We start from the raw sequence: 23,695 nt of genomic DNA on the forward strand, positions 1-23,695 counted from the left end.
CAGTGGGATGTTATCCATGTAAACATAGTGATTCAATCAAAATGGTTCAATATAAAAGTATATATACTTTTATCTTGACAACAAGTGTCATACATTTCAGGTCTTTACATTTTCTTCATTCAGAGACTTTGTAAACCAGTGACTGAGTCATGGACCAATCCAAAGTCCAAAAAAACAAAACATGTGTTTTTAGTGACGATAAGTCCCTCAGCCACTGATTTCTCGGTATGTTGTTCAGTAAAGAAAGACAACAACTACATACTGCTGCTTCTATATTACATAATATAGAATGGAATAGAATTTATAATAGAACAGAAAAGAACATAGTAATGTAGAATAGAACCGCATGATAGGGTAGAAAAGAACAGAATAGAGTTTAAACAAAGTGACATTGACATAATATTGTATCTGGAACAAAAACCACAGACGCCTCAGTTGTGTTACCACAGCTTGATTTATTGTACTAAAATTTAAGTTTGACAGCAACTATGGAAATAATCATTCAAGTGTCCAACAGCAGGTCAAATTGTGGTTCTTGGAATTAAATGACTGATTGCAGTGCTAATAGTCTTATAATTATTCTTTACATTAAAATGTAGGTGAAGAAACATTCTATATTTCACTATAAGCAAATATTTAATCTAAAACACTGGACTCCTAAGCATGTGTTGGATCAAGAGTGCATGTGTTGTAGTAGGTGACATAGATTTATTTTAGCTACTGCGGGCCCTTTTTAAGTCAATGGCTTAAAAATGTAACAATGTTTTTAGACATAAAGGTAAGTGATACAGAATGAATGTGGCAAGTGTATTTGTTGACTGCTTGTACCCCTGAATTAGTGCACTTTTTACCAATGTGCATCTGATAATGATATACAGGAAAATTACTCCAGTCTTACTCTGGTTTAGCACCTTGTGTTGAGAAATATATCAAACAAAATTAAGCTAGAGGCCTTTCGGCATTAAAATACAGAAATAAAAAAACTGCAATTGCAACTTTATCTAAATACACATTCAGTACATAATCTTTGGAGTGTTAATAGTAACTTGATCATTGGTTTTACTGCAGTGTCTTACTGTACCCAAAACCCATTTCCACTGGTGCATCATTGAGTTCAGGCTGATGACAGAGTTGCATTCTTTCTAAGGTCTTCCTAAGTTGTCACTTCAGCTATAATTATATGCATTTTTACCTCTTTTGCCGCAATATAAGTGCTTAAACTGCATAGATTTAGTATCCCAGACAGCAACATAGTGTCTGCCCAGATCCGAGACTATGTTGCCATCTAGGGTAGATAAAATGCATCCGTTCTACTCTAAGCATTGTGCTGAACCCTATGACACACCAAGCCCCCCATCCCCCTTTACTAAAAACCTACCCTACCCCTCAGCAGATCCACCGAACGAATCGCTCAAAAAAGTTGGCGTTTCTCAAACGGGCGAAATTCTGACCCCTGAAAATGGCCGTCTGGTCTCCTAGCGAAAGCTTTGCCAGGATTTCCTTGTCGACATCGCTGCCCATGGCAATCACCGTGGGAACGCCCTCTACCCTGCGCATTGAGCTAATGCCTTCCTCAAGGGTCTTGTTGTTGGTGACCCCGTCAGTGATGAAGACGAAAGACAGCTCGGCATTTCGTCTATCCGATCGGGAGCCCACAATGTTGTCGACGGCGTAGATAATACCACTTCCCACATTGGAAGTAGAATCCAGGTACTTCATGTTGTCCAGGCCAGCAGAGATGGTCGTGATGTTGTTGGTAAGTTTGAAGGCCAGTTGGTGTTGGGTTTCATCGCCAAACTGCAGAAGAGCCACCCTGGCGTTACGTACATCGTTATTTCCCCGGGCTAGGGACAGGCGGTTAGCGACATTTCCCACAAACTCGCTGGCATAGCGGAAATTATCCTGACCCATGCGCTCCGAGCCATCCAGCATAAAGATGATATCAACCGGCCGCTGGACGCAGTTGGCTACGGCTGGCTCTATAAAATACAAAAACAGCAATGATTATCTAGGTTGTCATGCTTTGGATTTAGGTGGTACTTCAAGCTTGAATTGGACCAATAAAAAATTATTGAATAAACATTCGCAGCGTTCGAAATCGAATACTTCGCTATTATATAGTATGCGAAAAACAGTACGGCAACAGAGTATCTACGAATACATAGTATTCGAAAAACAGTAGGGGAAAAGTACCCGGATTACCTACAACTGTACTTCCACAAAGATTTTGAAGTGCGCTTTCAATGAACACTTTACTATCCCATGAGGCCACGGGAAAGGATTTATGATTGGCAGTGAGATGTGACTGGTAGGTCACGTGCCAGTAACAACATGCCGGATGTAGTACGTATGTCCAAATTTAATTCATACTACCCATATTCATACTATATAGAATGCACTTTTTTAATGTTTGCGAAGTAAATTCCAATTCAAATGTAGGACCTACTCAGTATGCGATTTTGAATGCACCGATTGTTTTATTAATTGTGCAGAATAAAATGTTACATTGAGATAAAGTTCATTTAAAAGTAAATAAACCTAGAAATAATTTCATTGCTAAAGATATTTATTTGTTACAAATAATTCAAGTTGCATTTCTTGCAGTCCGAGAGCTTGCCATTTTTTCATTGCACATTTCTGATATACAGTGTCACATATATATATATATATATATATATATAATACTTAATATATACATAATTGTATTATCAAGAAAAAAACTCATTATTTACCATAATGGTAGACTGAAAAAATATTCTCACTGAATTCCACAGTCCATATAGCTCAGAAATCTTTTTTTCACTCAGATGTACATGGCTAATTCACATTGATGTGTATTTCTCCCCCCCAAAAAAATCACTGAGATAATCATTAATCATGCAATAAATGTCACATAAATGGCCATTAATAGAAGGCTACAAAAAGTATGATTGAACTGCCATTGTACAGTACATACATGCTTTTAGAATTATATACTTTCTAAAGATTTCTGTTGCCTAAAAATCTGATTAACTCTTGGGGGCAGTTATTTAGGAAATATGCTTAATAATTTTAAAAAGAAACTTTGTTAAAATATTTTTTAAGAATAAAACTGAATGCTATAACAATGGTAAAGCAATTTAGGGGAAAACTAATTCTCAATTGATCATACAAATTATTTGTGTACAATATAGTGGGCATTTGAAGGTCAACAATGGTAAAGTAGCAGTAAAAAGCTTCCAACCTATGAGAAGCTACTGAACTCTTAATGTGCAAAGTGCAAAACTGAAATGAATATAGAATCAAAATGAACTGTTCATTAATGTACAGATGCTTTAAAGGAATAGATCAACCAAAAATGAAAATTCTGTCATCATTACATGTTATTTCAAACCTTTATGGCCTTCTTTCCATGTACTACTTTTAAGACACTTTTATGGAGTTGTTATTTTCCTTTCTAGAGCTTTACAGCCCCTGGTCACTGTATGTTTTCATTGTATGGAAGAAAGAAAGTCATACATGTTTGGAACAACATGAGATTGAGTAAATGATGACAGAATTGTCTTTTTATGTGAAAAAAAAAAAAAACATAAAAAAACCCTTCAAATCCTAGAAACCCTGAGGATTCAAGTTAACTAGGGTAAGATAATGATAGCATGCTATGCAAGCAAAGTGTTGAAAAATCTGTTCATCTATTCTCTTCATTTGCACATTTGAAAGCATCAGGCATCAATGTCAAGAGGCAAAGGTTGCCGTTTCACATTTTTGTAGCAGGGAAATGTATTTAGCAGAGGTTAGCAAAGAATTACGTTTTTGTTAACTGGCCATTATGCTAACATGCTAGTTTCGTGCAAATTGCATCTTTAAGAGAGGTATTAGCAACGGCATTCGATTACTTTTAACGCAAAATTCATGCATAGACCAGCTAGCTTTTAACTTAACTGTCCTTATTAAGCACAATTCTACAGCGAGGCCAAGTGCTTCCTGTATCCTTTTAGTCAAGCTACCAATTACATCTTTTGGGGAAATGTCCAATCCCATGCTTCCTAACACAAGCCAAGAGCTTTGCTTGGGTCTCCCATCTCAGAATAGATCAATCTAAACGAGTCAATGAACAGATCAGTCCATCTCTGTTTGTCAGGTTCAGAGGTCTGTTTAGCCATCTGGGCTGCGTAAGCCAATGTAGCTACAGCCTTGGTGTAGGTATCAGGGTGTTTGGCCTCTTGTAGATTGTTCATTAAGTCTGAGATGCTTAGTGCAGTGGTTGGGATGGGACTGTCCTTCCACTCCTCTGCAAGGGCATCATCTGCAAGTGAGTGTTGAAACAATAGTTTTAGGGGCCTAGCTCCTAGCAACTGGCTCCCTCTAGATGCTGTTTTGGTTGATTTGAGTTTTTATTTTTTGATAACTTTTGCGCTGATCATTGTGCGTTTAGCTGACACACTCAAAAGGAAATGTCACTCAATGACTGTTTACACACAATTAAAATGTTCAGGTAACTTTTTTTTACCTCAGTGTGGTGGATTCCTTGAGCCTCTGTTATCCTTTAATGTCTTTTAAAATAATTTGTTTATGTTTTCCATGAGACATTCTTTTATTATTGATTTCATATATGATTTAGTAGCCTGGTAAAGTTTGATACTGTACAAATGTTTATGTCATCCATACAGTACATGACAAAAAAATCCACTGTTCAAACTGCTTATTTATACAGTAAATCTGACTAAAGTAGGCATTGCACATTTGTACTTGTTTTTGAACAAGGTGCTTGCCAGGACTGCATTTATTTGATAAAAAATACAGTACAAACAGTAGTATTATTACAATTCAAAATAACTGTTTTGTATTTTTAATATCTTTTAAAATGTAATTTTTGATGGCAAAGCTGAATTTCCAGCATTCTCCAGTCTTCAGTATCACATGATCCTTCAGAAATCATTATCTGATTTGGTGCTCAAAAAACATTTCTTATTATTATAAATTCTGAATAGTTGTGCTGCTGCTTAATATGTTTGTGGAAACCGTGATTTCTGAGGAGTCTTTGATGAAGAGATAGTTAAAAAAAACAGCTTGTTGTAACATTATAATATAACATTATAACGTCTTTACTGTCATTTTTGATACATTTAATGCATCCTTGCAAAATATAAGTAGGCCTACTAATTTCTTTCTAAAAAAATAAAATAAAAAATCTTATTAAACCCCGCATTTTTTAGCATTTGTATAACAGCAACTTTGTACTTAACATTCTATATTGAATCAAAATCAGGTGAAAAAGTTCCCACTGCCATTTTTAGTTTCTGCAAACGGTGCTACAGTGACATTCCCCTTGTGAGACTGGGCTGGTTATCACACATAACAATATATATTACATATACATTTGAGATGCATAACCTAACAAATGTATATCATTTGTTATGTGCACTTGATTGTTAATGTGTAAAAGTAACCTTCATGAATATGTTGATCATTTACTCTACAAATCTGGACAATTCTGTGCATTTTATTATTTTGCAGAGAAAACATTATTAATATGGCTTCAGTAGGCCAAATACAACCTGAGGTTATATATATATATATATTAGCATAATATAATGGTTGACAATAATTGGCCATGAATAATATTGTATGCAGTGTTGTTATTGGTAACTAAAACAATTAAAAATCGTTTTTTGGTATAAATATTAATATTAGATGAAAACATTTATCTTAAAATGACATTTAAAAATGTTGCCTTGGCAACTAACTGAAATCAATACGGTTTTTAAAGTACTAAAAAAAGACTAAACCGGAAACCGGAAGCACAACACAATTACAAAAACAGAAATTTTAATAAAGTAAATATTTATATATATAAAAACAAAAACTAATTCAAATATTAATAAATACTATAATAGTACAATTATAGTAAAATAACATAGAGTACAGTATAGAGTATAGAGTACATGTATTGAGTACTTCGCTTCTATTTAAATCCATCCAAAGTCTGTGAAAAAGGCAATTCAAAAACAATAAGGTAAAGAAGAAAAATAATAAAATGTAGGTATTTTTGGGATACATTGACTTGGCTGAAAAAAAAACATTCAGAATGTCTTTTCAAGAATTAGGAGCCTTCGTCTTTTGGGAATGAACAAATTAGGAAGGAACACTTACCGCTTTTACATGGAAGATCTGGACAAACGATCACTGGATCTAATACAAATAAAGAAAAGAAAAGTGATGAAAAGAAAGCTCTATTATTATAATCTTGGATATGAAGACATAAAAACGTTGTACAGTCAGGCCAGGTCACGAGACTCACCTGGGCAGAGTATGTTCTCGATCCTAATGATGAAATCCTCTGCGACCAGATCGGCGAAACGCCTCATGCCCATGACCCTTCCATCTTTTCTGCAAGCGATGGACTTCAGGCTTTCGTTCTCTTCCGGCTGGTCGAACATGTCACCAATACCGATGGCATTCACGTCAATGCTGGTGTCCTTGCAGAGGTAATTGAGCAGTTTGTCATCATCACGGGGGTCATACCGGCCGTCTGTGATCACAACCACTGTGACGTTAGCCTTCGCACGCCGGCTGTCGCGAATCAGGTTATCGTAGGCGAACTTCAGGGCGGAAGGCGTCCACGTTCCTCCAGCGATCCACTCGAGCTTCTTCACAGCATCTTTGAAGGCGGACATAGAGTCGATCTTGGAGTCGTTGAGGCGAATAGCTTGGAATGTTCCGTTGTGACTGTACTGGACAACGCCGACTCGAGTTCCTTAGAAATTTAACAAATACAAATTTTGTCTGATTAAATTGAACCACTTCTGCATTGCTACTAAATGTATTTAAAAGCTAATTTGGATTGTAATTTTGCCATAACAGATTATTAAAACGTAGGACAAACAGAAACACAATGATGTCTTTTTACCTGTGTCAGAACTGGGATCTTTTGCTATTGAGCCCAGTCTGTTGATGGTATTGATCACAAAGTTCTTCTCCAGGGTGAAGTTGGTCAACCCTACACTCTCAGAGCTGTCAATCACAAACACAATATCCAGGGCACCACATCTCTTTTCACAATCTGAAACGAACAAGAAACTTGTGTGACAAGAGCAAATATACTGTAGCTATCCATTAATCTCTACTGAAAAGTTATAAGAATCTTACCACAGCATCCACAGGTCTCTCTGATGTAGTTCATGACATCACATTCCTGAGAAAATGGATTCAACACTCATCCCCAATGTAATTATGTGCTATTTAATTAGAAAAACTTAATGTTTATGCTTACAGTAAGGCCGGGGTCTCCCTCTGGTCCAGGGTTGCCCTGTTAAGGACATCATTTAAAATCGTTTAATATTAAGTTCACATAAATTGCACTGATGTTGCCATTAACTGTTATTTAAGCTCTGAATATATCAAATATTCCATCTTTTAAATATCAATATGCACTAAAAAATTAAGCTTACATCTTTTCCTCCATCTCCAATAGGCCCTCTTTGTCCAGGCTCTCCATAGGGTCCGGGCTCTCCCTGAAACACAATGAAGAAATATTATCATTATTATTAATATATATTAAGAAAATAAAATTGGTTGGAAAAGGAATTTCATGTTGACTTTAAAGTCACCATGAAATCAAAATTCTTTGGATTTTTATTGGAATATTGCATTATTTTTTTTTTTTTTATGATTTATCCGTGCACATCATTAATTTTAAAAAATAATAATGTGTCCTCATAATCTTTATTCAAAATAACTTGGGGCATGAGGGCGGGCCAACCTGTGACTCCATATAAATGACCAATAGCAAACCACTACCATCCAATGAGTACCCAATGGACAAAATCAAGACCCACCCAACATTTTACTTCGAGAAGCCGTTTCACTCGGATATACGTTACAATAGAGAAGAAAAGACAGTCACAACTTCCGTTTCATGTCAACTATTTCTGAACAGCTAACGTGCAGGTAAAATTTATGTCAATTTGCCTACCGACTCTCCTGGAGTTCCCTTTGGACCGGGGTCGCCCTTTGGTCCGCAGTCTCCTCTACTTCCCCTGGGTCCAGGTCCACCTTTATCACCCCTGTCACCCTGTAGAACAAATATATATTATATAATTTATTAATATATGGCAACAATATATAATAATGTTGATATGGCTTGGAAAAACAGTTTGTATTATACAAAATGTTAAACTCTAATGTGATCTAAAGCTCTGAACTGAAATAACTTTCAGTATAATACACATTTGACTAATTACAGTACCGTAGATCCTCTTGGTCCAGGATAGCTGAACCCAGGTCTGCCAGAATCACCCTATGGCAAGAGAAGCAACATTTTGTTTTTATAATAGACAAACAAACATTGTAACATTACCATTTTAAAACGATTCAACTTTTTTTGTGTGTGTGATGTACCTTTGGTCCTGGGGGGCCAGGATCACCTCTAGGGCCAGAATCACCTGGGTCACCTAGGGAACCCTATAATGGAGATAACATGTTCATTACCAATTCTAGCTAAATAAGTTAATCAGCTGACTGGGCAGTGATACAACAAGGCAGCTGCCTTTGGTTTCTGGCACTTTCAGTCAATGTGTACTGTGAGGAAAATATGACTTGACATTTTTTGATTTAACAAGAGAAAATTATGTATTTCTCTCTTCTTCTTTTTCTTTTTCTTCTTCTTTTTTTTTTACATTTCTGCCTGCTTCTCCAGGAACTCCTGGTGGGCCTCTTGGTCCTGGAAGTCCATTATCACCCTAGAAGTTAAAAACAAAAGAAAGACAAATTTCAATCATGTCCACCTTAAAACCGATAAAAAAATATTATTTCTTCCAGTATTTAGGCAGACAAATCACCAAATTACCTTGGTTCCTTTGTTGCCAACTTCCCCAGCAAGACCCCTGGGTCCCTCAGGACCTGATTCACCCTGTCAAACGTTATAAGTATTTCAATTAATCATCTAGGATATTGATCAAATAATTATTACATTAAAATAACATTGTCTCCCCTCAGGAAAAGAGCTACTTATTAAACACCTTTTTTCATTATTTTCAGTGAACCCAAACACTGACCTTGTCTCCTTTTGGCCCATTAGGTCCAGTGCTGCCTTTAGATCCAAATTCTCCTCTTCTTCCCTAAAAATGCAATGGTAAATATTACAATTCTGACACAGGTCAACCTACAAGTTTTACATGTCCAAAAACTATTCCTCACAGTGTCGCCTTTAGGTCCAAGTCCTCCAGCTGTCCCCTATAAAACAAAATAAATAAATATTTCCTATAACATCATATCAATTTGATTTAGAGTGTTAAAATGAAAATAAAAACAAACCTTAATCAAAACAAATACTTACAGGAGATCCTTTCTGTCCAGGAATTCCAGGCGATCCAGAGCTTCCTCTCTCTCCCTGTAGGGGGTGTCAGAGAGTACATTAGAAAATGTTTGATAGGCAATATTAATGTAATCTCTGTGGTTAGGAGATCTTACTTTAGGTCCAGGATCTCCAGCCAGGCCAAGTGGACCTGGTCTTCCTGGACGACCTGGGTCACCCTGAGAACAAAGTGAGAAACCATCACACTTCAAACTAAAACACCTAAATATTGGCTTTATATTTTATTTAATTTTTTCTCTGTAATTTATCAGGTACCTTTTCTCCCGGAGTCCCTGAAAGACCAGATTCTCCAACACCTCCAGAAAAGCCATTAGGACCCTGTGAAAGAAGACACACACACACATTCATTCATTGACATTAAACAACTTGTATAACTCAAGTAACAGATTTTCAAAAGAAAAGACTCACATACCTTGTCACCCGGGTCACCTTTGCAGCCAGGAGCGCCAATCCTCCCAATTTTACCCTGTAAAAAAAATAAAAAGAGAGATTTTTATTTATTTATTTAAATTTGTATTATTTCTATGTATATTTTGACAGTCTAATGATGTGTTATCCAAACTTCACTTTGAGTCTACCCAGTGGCGTAACGCAAATCCGCGGGCCCCCACGTGAACCTTAAATCTGTGGCTCCCTTCGGTAGAAATCGCTTTCCATGGCCCCGGTAGTAATCGCGTTCCGGGGAGGGGGGTTGGTGGTTGGTCCCCCTCAGTAGAAATTGCGTTCCAGGGTAGAAATTGCATTCCCTTCGACGGCGATTATAAGAATGCGCAGTCCGCAGTGCGTGCCCATCCGCTACGCCACTGAGTCTACCCCGCATATACCATAACTAACCTTCTGCCCATCCGTTCCATTCCGGCCAGATGTTCCTTCACCACCCTATTAGAATACAAATATTTTGTAAATATTTCAAAATACATGCTGCATTAAAGATTCTGTATTCAGAGTAAATGTTAAGAGAAACTTACCTTTCTCCCTTGTGTTCCAATTTCTCCCTAAAAACAGATCGTTTCCATATAAACAAAAGTAAGTTTTTGGTACATAATCAATAGGCCAACCATATTTATCAGATCTAACAGAAAACATTGAGAAAAATCATACCTTTTCTCCTCTGATACCAGGCTCTCCCTAAATGAGAAAAGAAACAGTAGGGTGGTTACAACTAGTAAATTGGACATTTCAAGTGTGATAATGCTGATATATACATAATATATTTTAATAACAGCTAATTAGATGTACACAACATTTAAAATGAATTCTGAACTGAGTATTTAACACAATGTTTAACACAAAAAAACTCTAATGCTATATTGTCAAGGATGTCTGAGCCTTCCGTCCCTTCTGGTAATCAGCTAAGCAAATATGGTTATCAGCTAATGCCAATAATGTAAAAATAGCCAAATATGTGCAGATTAATTGGTCTGACCGAATATATATTGGTCTATGACTAGACATTTCATTGCACACGAGGAATGTGAAGAACTTACTTTAAGTCCAGGATGTCCAATCGGTCCCTCAATACCTGGATCTCCCTGTAGGTTTTGACATGAGTTAATACAAATACATTCACTAAATACAAAATAGGTTTAGTATAGTCTTTGATTGAAGTGCAGTATTTTACCAAATGCTTTCATGAGAACTGGTTTGTACTCACAGGACGTCCACTTTGACCTTTAGGGCCAGGGTCACCGTTATCTCCTTTAGCTCCCTATAATAATCAAGGCACCAGATCAAGTGTTAAACAGCAGTGAAGTGAATTGTTTACTTAAGATTTTAGTCTTTTTTTACTATAGTTCTTTGGGATACTAACTTTCTGTCCCCTGTGTCCTGGTGGACCTGGATGGCCTGGAGTCTCCAAACATTTGGCAGAGTTGCACTGGAAAATTATGATGAATTTGAGAAATCATGAGACAATGTTAATATATATATATATATATATATATATATATATATATATATATATATATATATATATATATATATATATATATATATATATATATATATATATATATATATATTAAGATGTTTAGTCACTTATTTGATAGAGGACAATAAAGTCCAGATGCTTTAAACAAATTATATTATATTTTCTGGGAGAATGACAGAAAACCTTCGTAGACCTATCAGCCACTCTTAAAAATAAAAGTTATTTATTGGCATTTTGTGGTACCATGAAGAGCCTTTAACATTCATGGAATCTTTCAATTGCACAAAAAGGTTCTAAATAGTGGGAAAAGATTCTTTAGATTTTTTACAAATATGTTTTTTTGAAGAACTGTTCTCTGAAAGGTTCTTTGGGGAACTTAAAAATGTCAAAACCCCTTATGAGGAAACCCCTGACTATAGTGATGCAACATGTTGGCACTCAATAAAAATGTTTTTATTTTTTATGAATAGATGTCAGTACACTGATAGGGATCTCACCTCTTGATAAGCCAGATGAAGCTGCAAGAGAGAACAAGACCAAATAAAGATTGTTAAAATACTAAATCATTTTATCATTAAATGTAGGCTATATGAAAATGATCCAGTGTCATAATTTCAGGTTATTATGCCACTGAAAGGCATTACATTACCATTGTGTCATAAATGCGGTCGATTGTTGATGTCACTAAGAGAGGCCGCACTCCTGTGAGATTAACCGCCATGAATTTATCACGAAAAACTCCTGCCGGCGAGTTAGCGATCTCCCTGAGTCCCGCCTCCTCCAGGTTCCTGGACGATGCAACAGCGAAGATCTTAATGAACTCATCGCGCGCTCGTTCCGACGCCACTTTGATCCCACCACATGGGCTTCCTGTCACGTGACCATCTGTGATGACCACCGCAAAGCGCTTGACATCGGGTTTGGATGGAAAGCGGACGAGTTGTTGGGTCATGTTTGTGATGGCGCAGTCAATGTAAGTGCCCTTGCCCAGGTATTTGATCGGTTTGAGCAACCTGATGAATTCATTCTTATTGGTGATGGAGCTGATGATCTCTTGCTGCTGGGAGAAGTGAAGGCCTCCTACAGACCAGCTGATCTGAACTGAACCTTTGTAGTTAACGTCTTCTAGCTTACTAGCAAAGGCTGCTGTGAAGTCTTTGATGCTTTCTACCAAGCTGCCAGGCGGGTTCTCCTGCAGAGCTATGGTCTCAGATGTGTCGATGACAAAGTACAGGTCGATTGGGCATTCGATTGGTTCTGGAGGGACAGAACACACACACAGCAACACAAGTCACTAAAACAACATGAAATAATATTCAATAACTGTTATAGCCTACTTGTTCAAATAATATACTGTTAGAGCTGCATGATTCTGAATCATTTGAGAATCACGTTTTTTTGTTGTTGTTTCAAATTCAAATTGTTTCACGATTCTGAACAGACAACTTTAACAAAATAATGTAGAGGTTCTGATAAAATGTCCATTGCTGCAGTCTATTTAAAAATGTTTAGACACAGGCAAATTGTTATCATTTAGGAATAAGATCACATGGGTGTTTGAATCTAGATTGCGATCTTTTAACGATTAATCGTGCAGCTCTAACTACCAAAAGTATGGGGTCAGTATTTCTTTTTTTAAGAAATTAAACTTTCTTGTTTGAGCAAGGATGCATCATATTGGTCACAAGTAACAGTAAAAACATTAATAATGTTACAAAATATTTAGATTTAAAATAAATGCTGTTATTTAAATGTTATATTCATCAAAGAATCCTGAAAACATATTTGGTAACACTTTATTTTAAGGTGATGTAGTTACATGTTACTAATAACAGTAAATTATGCATTATTAACTAAACCTAAAGTGTAATTTTATTTAAGTTCATGTAGCCTAGTTAATTAATATTACTCAGTACTCTGTGCAAGTATTGTATTTAAGTAAGTACAATGTAACTACGTCACCTTCAAATAAAGTGTAATCAAATATATTTTTTGAAAGAAATTAATACTTTTATTCAGCAATTGACAGTAAAGACTTTTGTAATGTTTTTGAAAGAAAAAACGAAGCTGCATTTATTTGATAACAAATACAGAAAAAAAACAGTAATATTGTGAAATATTATTATTTTATTTTTTTTAATATTTTAAAATGTAATTTATTCCCGTGATGGCAAAGCTGATATTATCACTGTTGAAAACAGTCGTATAATATTTCTGTGGAACCTGTGATATATTTTCCCAGGATTCTTTGATAAAATTCAGATGAAAAAAAAACAGCATTTGAAATAGAAATGATTTCAAATCTAACGAACATTATAAATGCCACTTTTGATCAATTAATCTGTCCATCCATATTGTTAAATAAAGCATATGTGAAATGAGCAATGAAATAATACATTCATATTATAATAAAGCAGATTAATCGGTTATAAAGCAAGCATTTACTCACTTGAGCAAGACGAGCCGGCTGGAGCCTGGCCCTGAGTGTGAACGCCCACAAACAAGAGGAGGAGGATCGGCAGTCTCATCATCCTCATTCTCCTTCCTAAACAGACATTTATAAAGCGGACTTTTACAAGAGGGCAACATATGTTTCTGCAGTGCCATAAATTAGGGAATGTGACCGTTTTACTACTTTAAATTAAAGTACTCTAATGCACATTCATGAAATTATGAACTAACAATCTATATAAATTCACTATATATTTTATATAAACTATAGAAATTCAGTTTCACAGTGTATCTTTCGCATTAGTCCAGTTGCACTATTCTACTTCTGATACGGGGCATACAAACAGCTAAACTGGTACACCAAATGATCAATATATTTAATTTTTTTAAGAAATGTATTTTAAAATATATATTTGGATTTGTGTCAAATATATTATAGAAGTGCCCTTGTAAATGCTAAAACAGAGTTAAGTGACAAATGGAAAATTGGACACACATTGAAAGACAGGAAACAATTCAAAAGGCAATGGCATTCTGGGAAATGAAGTGTTCTTCCACAACATTCAAAGACTTGATAAACTTTCCTTTTCCTTGTTAAAAATTACATGTATTGAAACTTTATGAATTTATTATTATTATCTACTTCCATAAATTAAAATTTTAGTCCATGTTCCTGTTTGCTTCCTCAATTCAAATCCACCTCAAATTCAATTCAATTCAATTCAGAAAATTCTATTTGGAAATTAGCTATCAGTCTTTTAATAACAATATGTATTTTAAATATCAACTGTATTTAGAATAAGAGCTTGTACATGTTTCTGAATGTTGTAAAATGGCAATAGAGCTGTTCAGTTTGTAGTCCTAAAACCCAGGAGAGAATTAGCATTTTGAGTCATGACATTTTTCCAATGGAGTTTCAGGTAAAATAAGGATCGTGGCTAACATTACCTGATGAGACTTTCATGTTTTGTTCTACAACATTACACAGTCCTAACTCAAACTTTAATTTTGAAGAGTTTTTAAAATGGAAGTTGCAAACAAATTGCTAAATAATGACTACAACTCCCATAAAGTTGTGAGTTTACATGCTTGACAAATCAGACAAACCATTAGAACTTATTTAGTGTTAGCAACTTAAAAACTTTTGAGGAAGGACTGTGTGTAATATATGTTGTAGAAAAAAACATGATAGTGTCTTCAAATAGTTTTTAAGTATATTTTTGATGCATAATATGCAGATTTTGCAATAGACATAAAATATATTGTTTCTTTAAATAATCAAGATCTTTGAAGCAATAATTGTACATTTCCACATTGTTTTTAATTCGACTGTGATTTGCAATGCTTCATGGGATTGTAGTTCTTTCTCTTAGTAAAGCCGTGCTCAGTTTTGTATCTTTGGTGTTTTTGTCAGAATTTTTTCTTTTTTCTTTTTTTTTTTGCTTCAAATCAAAGTTGTGATTCACATCGTATAGCTGGTTGGTTTGGTTCATAGCTTATAACTCTATTATAAACTATTAAGAATGCTGTATTATGCTGCCAGGCCAGTAGTTGGCGATGTCACTTAGTAAAGAAAAACTATACGAGCCTACAGACTGATCACATTATACGCTTTTCTCCATTTTCACAAATTTGTGTTTTTGTAGTTTATATGGAGACAATAATGGTATCGTTTAAAACTTGCACTTAGAATCCCGTTTTATCCAGTTAGCATTTTCAAGCCCCTAAAACACCATTGTCGTATAAATGAAAGGCCAAAAACACATAAAAAGTTTTCAGTTTTTAGTTGAAAACGGTGTCCTGTAAACAGCCCCTCAATTGAGTCAAACATTTCCAAAAATAAATCTTAAAAATTAAATCCCCATGGGAAACATACTTCCAGTGGGCGGGCACTGTTGCAATCTATTATCTTAAGATTTAAATAAGGGAGTGGCTTATAGGCAACCGGAAGTTGTTTCTAATTGTCTCCATAGACTCAATAATAATTATCCTAGGTTATTTGAGCTTTTTACTGTGTATTTTCAACAGAATGGTTAATAAAGTTTCTCAGTGTCCTTATTTGTGTGTGAATTAATGTCCAGGCTGCTGCTGAAGCGCCAAACAGACGCCTGTTACTTTTCTCTGCGCTGATCAAAACAGACCAATCTCAGTCTTTGCAATTGCTGTGTAAAGATTAAATAAAAAATATACATTTTATATAGATTTCTGGGGTGGATTTTCATCTGTATGTCAAATATAAATGATTAGAATTGATCGATCCAAACAATTGTACAACAGTAAGTTACAGTAGCCTATCAACTGTCTCAAATAAGACAAAAATGACTCAGTGACTTTCAACGCCTCCATTTGTCCCCTGAAGACAACTTTTGCCTCAGATGAAAGAGTTATGTACTAGTGTTCTGAACAGATAATCTGTTGAAAACTAATCTCAGGTCATATTCATTCTGGACCTTATTTGTCAGATGCCAATTCAGACTAACTACTAAAAAAGCATCATCCATTAAAACTACTATGTTAAATGTTTAAATGTTTTACTAACATTTAAACAAATTTTTTTTTTAACATTACCTCATAGGCCTTCACATTTGTTCAAATTATATGCGTGGTTTAAAATAAAATAGGCAACAAAACAGAAATATGGCCTCTAGCCACAATGTTATTCCTGCTTACATCCAAATAGCACAGGTGATTATGACATGATGAATGATGATGAATTATCAAGTATTGTAAATATTTATGATTCATATATTGCAAATGCATTACATTTACATTTGGTTCTGTTTGTTGATCATACTGATTACACCATAACTTCAGGTATTTCAGGCCCACTTGACAATATTAAATATATGTGAAAGCTAGTCAATAAACACATGCGTCTTCCCATCATCTAAAATAAGTTTTTAAAATCAATCAAACAGAATAACAGCACACATATGTCATCTATCGGACGATCTACGACATTAAAATAACTTGAATACGCGTATGCAACACACATAGAGTTATGGAATCAATAAGCATGCACTAAATAGTTTTTTTAGCAAATATAAGAACCATAGAGAATGTATATGAGAATTTACAGTTCACTAAATAACTGAACAATGTGCAACAAAGTGATAGCCTAAGTGCCTGAGCATTTCCACACTTCAACTCATCAGAGACAGAAAAAGGCACTGCCAAAGTTACAGAAAATGTAGTCTTCACTTACCCACCAAAGATCAGAAAATCTGAAGAACTTTTCGAGTGCTGGTTTATGTTTAGGGTTATCAAGCATACATTCCGAACTGGGTAAAGCAGAAAAAATCAGAATAAAGTCCAAAATAAGGGAGGGAGTGAGAAGCCAAGCTGCAGGAGAAGTTTCCTCTGCGCTTCTCCCAGCTTGAACAGAAGTCTGGTCCCTCCTTCATCAGCGCTAGAGGACCGAGCATCTGTGCATTGCCTATTCTGTCCGCATGGCGGCGCTGTGCATCCACACTGATGGACTATACTCCCACTCCTCACGATTTTTGATGGATATCTGGTGATAAGATGAGGGGGTTGTGTGGATCACCCACACATGTTTGCAAAGACCGTCACCGGAGTAAGGACATCTCATTTAATTATATATTTTTTTGTTAAGAAGTAGGATATGTAGGCTATTGATCGATTCGCAGGAACTCTCATATGGCATTTCGGCTGTGGAAGTGCATTAATGAAACGCACATGGCAGAAGCATCTGTCGGCAGAATGACCAGTTCATTTTCAAAGGAAACAGACGTTATGCGTCTTTTGAGTTCTATTTGCAGAGAATGCTTGTGAAAAACACAGCCAGGTGTTATTAATAGGCTAAAGACTTTGAATACACTATTCTCAAATTTAATTGAATAACACACACACACACACACATTGCTTTATTTTATTTTTTATTTTTATGCTGGTTGAAAGTCTCTTCACATCCTGATAGCAATTGCTAAGTTAAATGTTTTAAATATCGTCTGTGGAAGGCATATAGTAGGACTATAAAATGTTCATCCAATCATTGCATGCGGTCCGAATGCAATGATTCGATGTCCTGCCTGCCTGTCAACGACGTATGTATTTTCATACCTCCGCATCACACGTCATCAGTGCATTTCATGCTATGTTAGACAGACGCCAGTCACCAAGCATCGCAACGAAAACAGTAGCCATAGTTCCTACTGAACCAAAACAATTAGCTTATGCTGCATTCACCATATACCATCATTTGGAAGAAATGGAAAGGGCCGTTATACTCGGAGTGGTTTGTGACTAAAATGTATGCTTTTCAATGGCAACACTATAACAACACTTATCTGCAGCAGTCAGGTGGTACAAGAGCTCTTTAAGTTGTTATCTTCATTATTGTTGTAATGTTATGTGCTTTAAGACATGAGTTGGTTTAACGGCGTTTCTCACGACACTTGTGTTTGCTCTGGCTGTGCGCGTTCATGTGTTTTGGATGAGGCATTGCTTCGGAGACGCTCTGAAGGGAGGGTGGGATATTATGCTTTCAAAGCTCGCTATTGCTAGCCTCTCCTAAAAATACCCATACCTTTAACATGTAAAAGTTAACGTGAAAACGTGAATGATTACCATGTGAATTATATATCAGATTTTTTTCATAATACAGTGATGAGAATGAGATGATTTTGCATTACAGTAAGGAAAATGCTACTTCACAATAATGAATGTATTATGAAAATAATGTCAGAATAGCAATAATTTAATGTTCATAAAAATGGGCTTAATTTTCATATATGCAAGAGGCTTCATGAGCTTTACCAAGTGTTTTTTTTTTTTTTTTTTTTTTTTGTCATTCTGTGACCATGGTTACACGTACAGCCATAGTCATTTCCTAAGTCAATTACATAGCCAAGCATAAGAAGGTATTTCCAATTCCAATCTGACAGAGCGTGTGCCATGCAGTCCAGTGAGTCACATACACCAAAAGATATACACATTCATATTCCAGTAAACTTTCCCATAAACATGAGTAAGTGCACACCCAGTAAATAACTCACTACTGCTCAATGCGTGTAAACACAGAACTGCTCATAATACAACAAATAAGCACACAAAACTACTATAATCCTCAAAAGCATACAATCATGTGATGCCACATGAGAAGAGGAAATTACAGATCGTCCGCCATGTGTCCTGTACGGCTGGGTAGAGAGAAGGGGGTGGCTGGATTTGGGATTTCCCCTGTGTGGAGAGAGAGAAAGGCGAACAAGAGAGTGAGAGAGAAAAGAGAAAGAAAAGATCTTCCACATCCTTTCCAAAGTGCCACGGAATTTCATATCACTTGCACAAATATCCCCTTTGACCCATGTTACAAAAGATAGTAAAGCAGCACAGAAAGCTCTTTATGCAGGAGGAGGAGAGATGGAAACTAATAGTCTATGAAACATGATTTTTATTTTCTGAAGAAACTGTGAGTGATGCTTTTTAAGGACCAGCTTCCTCCCGGGTTAGTGACATCACTAACCCTAAAATGTTTATAAACCCCGCCCCGGGAACACGATTTACAGATTATCAAGACAGAATATGCTAATCAATGATTAGAAGATAACTACACATAAGCTACATAAATTCATCAACTAACCATTCAGAAATGTTGTCTACATGTTGTCACTTCTTCTTGAGTCTTTTAATCATTGATTGACTCCGGTTTGAACATAAAAGGCTAAACGTTTTTGACATTTTCAGTGCATGTCTGCTGCTAAGCAAACAAGCTCTTGAAGCTCCGCCCCCTGTGCCGGGAGCAGCAGCTCATTTGCATTTAAAGGGATAGACACAAAAACGGTTCATTTTTGTTCACCCTCAAAAAGTGACAATTTTAACATGCTATATAAACATATCTGTGGGGGATTTTGAACTAAAACTTCATATACACACTCTGGGGACATCAAATACTTATTTCACATCTTGTGAAAAGGACTGCATTATACCACCCCTTTAAATTCCTCCTCAAATGTAAAAGTCTGTATATTATGATTGTTGCTATGGTGGAAAAAGCATAACATTTTCTTACATAATTTGTGCATTTTTTCCTCATTTTGTTTATGTGTCAAATTAAAATGTACAAAGGTGCCTCCTTTTGTCTTGTTTCGTGTGGAATAAAATAGGGCCATTAAAACAAATTCAAATGGAGCTGTTTTATAAGGCATTTAAGCAAAATAAACATGAAACTGATGCCAGGAGTCAGAGGAGGATTGGACTGTGGTTGCTACCTTAGTAGATCTGCTATTTGTTAACACACACACACACACACACACACACACACACACACACACACACACACACACACACACACACACACACACACACACACACACACACACACACACACACACACACACACACACTTCTGGTGTTACAGATGTGTATGCACTCTCTCTCTCTCTCTCTCTCTCTCTCACCCACCCACTTACACACACACACAAAATAATAACAACAACTTCCAGCTGGATTTCATCCTTTTTTGCTACCCTTTCACTTTTATACACTTCGTGTGTGGCATGTTTGAATGCATGCATGCACTGTATATCAAGTGCAAACACAGTCAAATCTGTTTCAGTCACATCTGACCTTGAGCTCTACATACTTCAGTCCAGACCACTAGCAGATGAAAGCAATTAGGACTTTACTTCCTTTTTCTTAATTTAATGTCTGTCTGGATATTAGAATCTGCATCACCATGTTTTTCAGTAATGCCTTATCCAAACATGTGAATGTTTCTCAATTCTGCTTGCAGCTTGCAACATTACACATGTTAGCTGTTGCATGCTTATACTATTCACTAAAAAGCATGTACTTTGCTAATAATCTGAAAGTACCTTTCAGTAACCCAGCTAACAGGAAATGCTCTCAGAATTTTTGCTGACGTTTGGCAAGGTTCTCTCCAAAGTTATGAACAGTAACTATAATAAAACGTTTATTTAAAGTTATGGTCTTTAATAATGTTCTTGAAATGTTAGCACAAAACATTATTTAAACATTGTTTATTAAATGTTTTTGGTTGGATGTTCGAATGTTACTAGTTTCATAATGTAGAAAAATTCAAAAGTTACATTCTCATAATGTTTGCAAAATTATAAAATGCAATGTTCCCTTAATGTTCGTATAACCAAGAAAAAGTTTTTTTTTTTTTACAAGGAACATTCAGAAAAAAACTTTAACATAACGTTTAGAACAGATTTATGTTACAGTGTGTCAGTGTTGAGAAAATGTTTAAACGTTTCTAACAGATTCAGCTGCGTATTCCGTGCTACTTTTCTCTACCTAAATAAATAAAAAATTAACCGTCAATAATGATCTTCCTGATAGTTAAACACATTTATTTCCAAATTCTCATTAATGTAAACGATAGCCTAGTTTCGTTTTTAGTATGATGGTAGGACTTGTTGTATTGAATTCATGTTAATTTTACCTTTACAAAATCATGTCAATTAATATTTTCATTGCTATATCGTAGTAAAAAGGTGTCTAAAAAATAAAAAGTCACAAGGCAAAAATTCTTAATGAAAATGTACAAATATTTTTTTATCTAGTAGGAAATAGCATGCATAATGCTCACGTCTAAAATCCATCTCAAATAGTATATCATTTAAGACTTTGAGCATCCTGTTTTACATGTAATATGATTTAGGAAGCACTAATTAATCTTGCATTACTGTTTAGTATGCAAATTGACATGCAGGGTCTTCAATCTGACAGCCATTTTAAATCATGTGCATTAGATTGAGATTTCCAATGTGCAGAACTGAAGCAATATTCATTATTAATGAACACAGCTTTGTGAGACAGCCTGGACTCTGGACTTTTATCTGATTAGCTGAAATGTTTCTCTGGAAAAATTCTGATGTCAAGCACCTGTGTGAAGTGACATGCACTGTGAAGTTAGCAGAGAGGAAACATCAGCTCAACTTCTGCAGAATAATCGGCAGTGCTTGTGAAACAGCGACGGGTTGTGTTTTTTCCATGTTTCTTGGCGACGCTTGCATATTTCCTTAAAAAGGAGAGAAAGGAACAGAGGAAAAAAAGGGATGGAAGGGGTCTAAATGAGGGGGGACTGTGTCTGTTTTGTCTCAGAGGCACTGGATGACTAACACTGCAAGAATGATTCCATACTTCCCTCCAGTTACAAGCTCACAAACGAATGACTACAAGACCCTGCTGAAAAACTACCTATACATGATCACATTTACTGTTTTGTAAACCGTGCTATTTATAGAAGCCCATTTCTGACACACAAGAAAGAAAAAAAAATTATGAGATACTAAGTCATCATTATGAGATAGAAAGTCAAATTTTTATTTTCAACACATTAAGCCATAATTATGACATAAAAAGTGAATGATTCAAAATTATGAGATACTACTTATGAGATAAAAAGTACAAAATTAAAAAAACTATAATAAAAATTATGAGATAGTCACTCGCGAAATCACTCGCGCCTGACACGCTATTCGCGTCCGGTGTGTAGGGACCTTAAGTCATAATTATGAGAGAAAAATTATGACTTGTCATTGTGATAAAAAAGTCTGTTTTTTTTTTACAAAAAGTTCAAAATTATGACATAAAAAGTGAATACATTTTTTTAAATTTCAATTCAACTCAAAATTGACAACAAAAAACTATAAATATAAAAATAAAAAAACGATGACATAGCTACTAAGTCATAATTATTTTAAAAAATGAAATTATGAGATGAAGTCAATTATGACTATTATAACATAAAAGTAAATTATGACATAAAACTCAAAACTGAGATATAGATATTATTATTATTATATATCTTATTATAAAAAGTCAATATTATGACAAAACTAAGTCATAATTATGATAAAAATGCTATATGAATTATTAAAATGATTGTTTATAAAGTCAAAATTACACAAGTCATAATTGTGACAAAGACTCTAAATTATGAGATAAAAAGTCATAATTGCGACAAAAGAAATTGAAAAAAATCAATGACATAAAAGTCAGAATTACAACATCATAATTATGGCATAAAAAGTAAATTATGCTGAATTAAAATTATGATAAAAACATAATTATGATAAAAACTCATGTTTTTATGCTATTGTGATTTACAAAATCATTGTTTTTTTTGTTCGTTTTTTTTGCGGAAAACTGTCATTCTGTCATTCTGAAGAACTTACAAGAACTGTGAAGTTCCTGCTGAAAATAAAAGGATAAATAAGAAAAATGGCAAGTTCATGCAACTGATAAATAATGAGCCTATAGAATTTGTGTGTGTGTGTGTGTGTGTGTGTGTGTGTGTGTGTGTGTGTGTGTGTGTGTGTGTGTGTGTGTGTGTGTGTGTGTGTGTGTGTGTGTGTGTGTGTGTGTGTGTGTGTGTGTGTGTGTGTGTGTGTGTGTCTCGTCGGTCCTCTCATCACAGAATCATGGAGCCCTATGTTTGAATCCAAAGTTCCTCTGAAATCTTGGAATTAGACGCAGAACCAATTCCCCTATACAAACGAAACCACAGGTTTAGAGAAACAGAAGCATGCACAACAAAAAGGAATATTGTCATTGTAGTGCACCCGTAGCCTACTAACAACGCAGATCTGTTTTTAATAAAAGCAAGGCGAAGCAGGCGAATCATAGTTTACTATGACATTTAGCTTAAGATAACATTTAGTCTGCTGTTCAAAACCAGATATGTGATATTGCAATTGGCATACAGCACAATTCACAATAATTCCAAGTTTATATAGTCAGCATAAACTGTTACGTAACGCTCTCTCCTTCTCACTAACCAATGACCCGTGCTGGATAGAGCTTCAGAACAGTGGATCCCTTTGAGAACATCGACTTGCCCTCAGTTGGGAAAGATTGCCTCAATGGGAACATAATGTAAAACATATTCACAGAATATTCCTTATTTAAGCATGCAGTGTGTTGACGGTTCCACTGACTCATCTACTTGTGTATGGTAAACACAGTGT

General features: G+C 35.4%; 1 protein-coding gene across 1 annotated transcript; it reads right to left on the bottom strand.

The window, feature by feature from the left end:
- Nucleotides 1-435: 435 nt before the first annotated feature.
- On the bottom strand, nt 436-17,155 carry col6a2 (collagen, type VI, alpha 2). The gene is given in 29 exon segments (XM_079598378.1): nt 436-1,979; nt 6,133-6,171; nt 6,281-6,736; nt 6,890-7,042; nt 7,129-7,174; nt 7,253-7,288; nt 7,431-7,493; nt 7,955-8,053; nt 8,228-8,278; nt 8,380-8,442; nt 8,658-8,720; nt 8,828-8,890; nt 9,036-9,098; nt 9,178-9,213; nt 9,317-9,370; nt 9,451-9,513; nt 9,611-9,673; nt 9,768-9,821; nt 10,190-10,234; nt 10,324-10,350; nt 10,457-10,483; nt 10,843-10,887; nt 11,010-11,063; nt 11,166-11,231; nt 11,783-11,803; nt 11,935-12,542; nt 13,735-13,830; nt 16,946-17,033; nt 17,036-17,155. Coding segments are annotated over 29 exon segments (3,240 nt in total). The 5' UTR covers nt 17,141-17,155; the 3' UTR covers nt 436-1,386.
- Between the last annotated feature and the right edge of the window lie 6,540 nt (nt 17,156-23,695).

The sequence above is a fragment of the Phoxinus phoxinus genome (assembly GCF_949152265.1).
Source record: "Phoxinus phoxinus genome assembly, chromosome: 22".
NCBI classification, from domain to species: domain Eukaryota; kingdom Metazoa; phylum Chordata; class Actinopteri; order Cypriniformes; family Leuciscidae; genus Phoxinus; species Phoxinus phoxinus.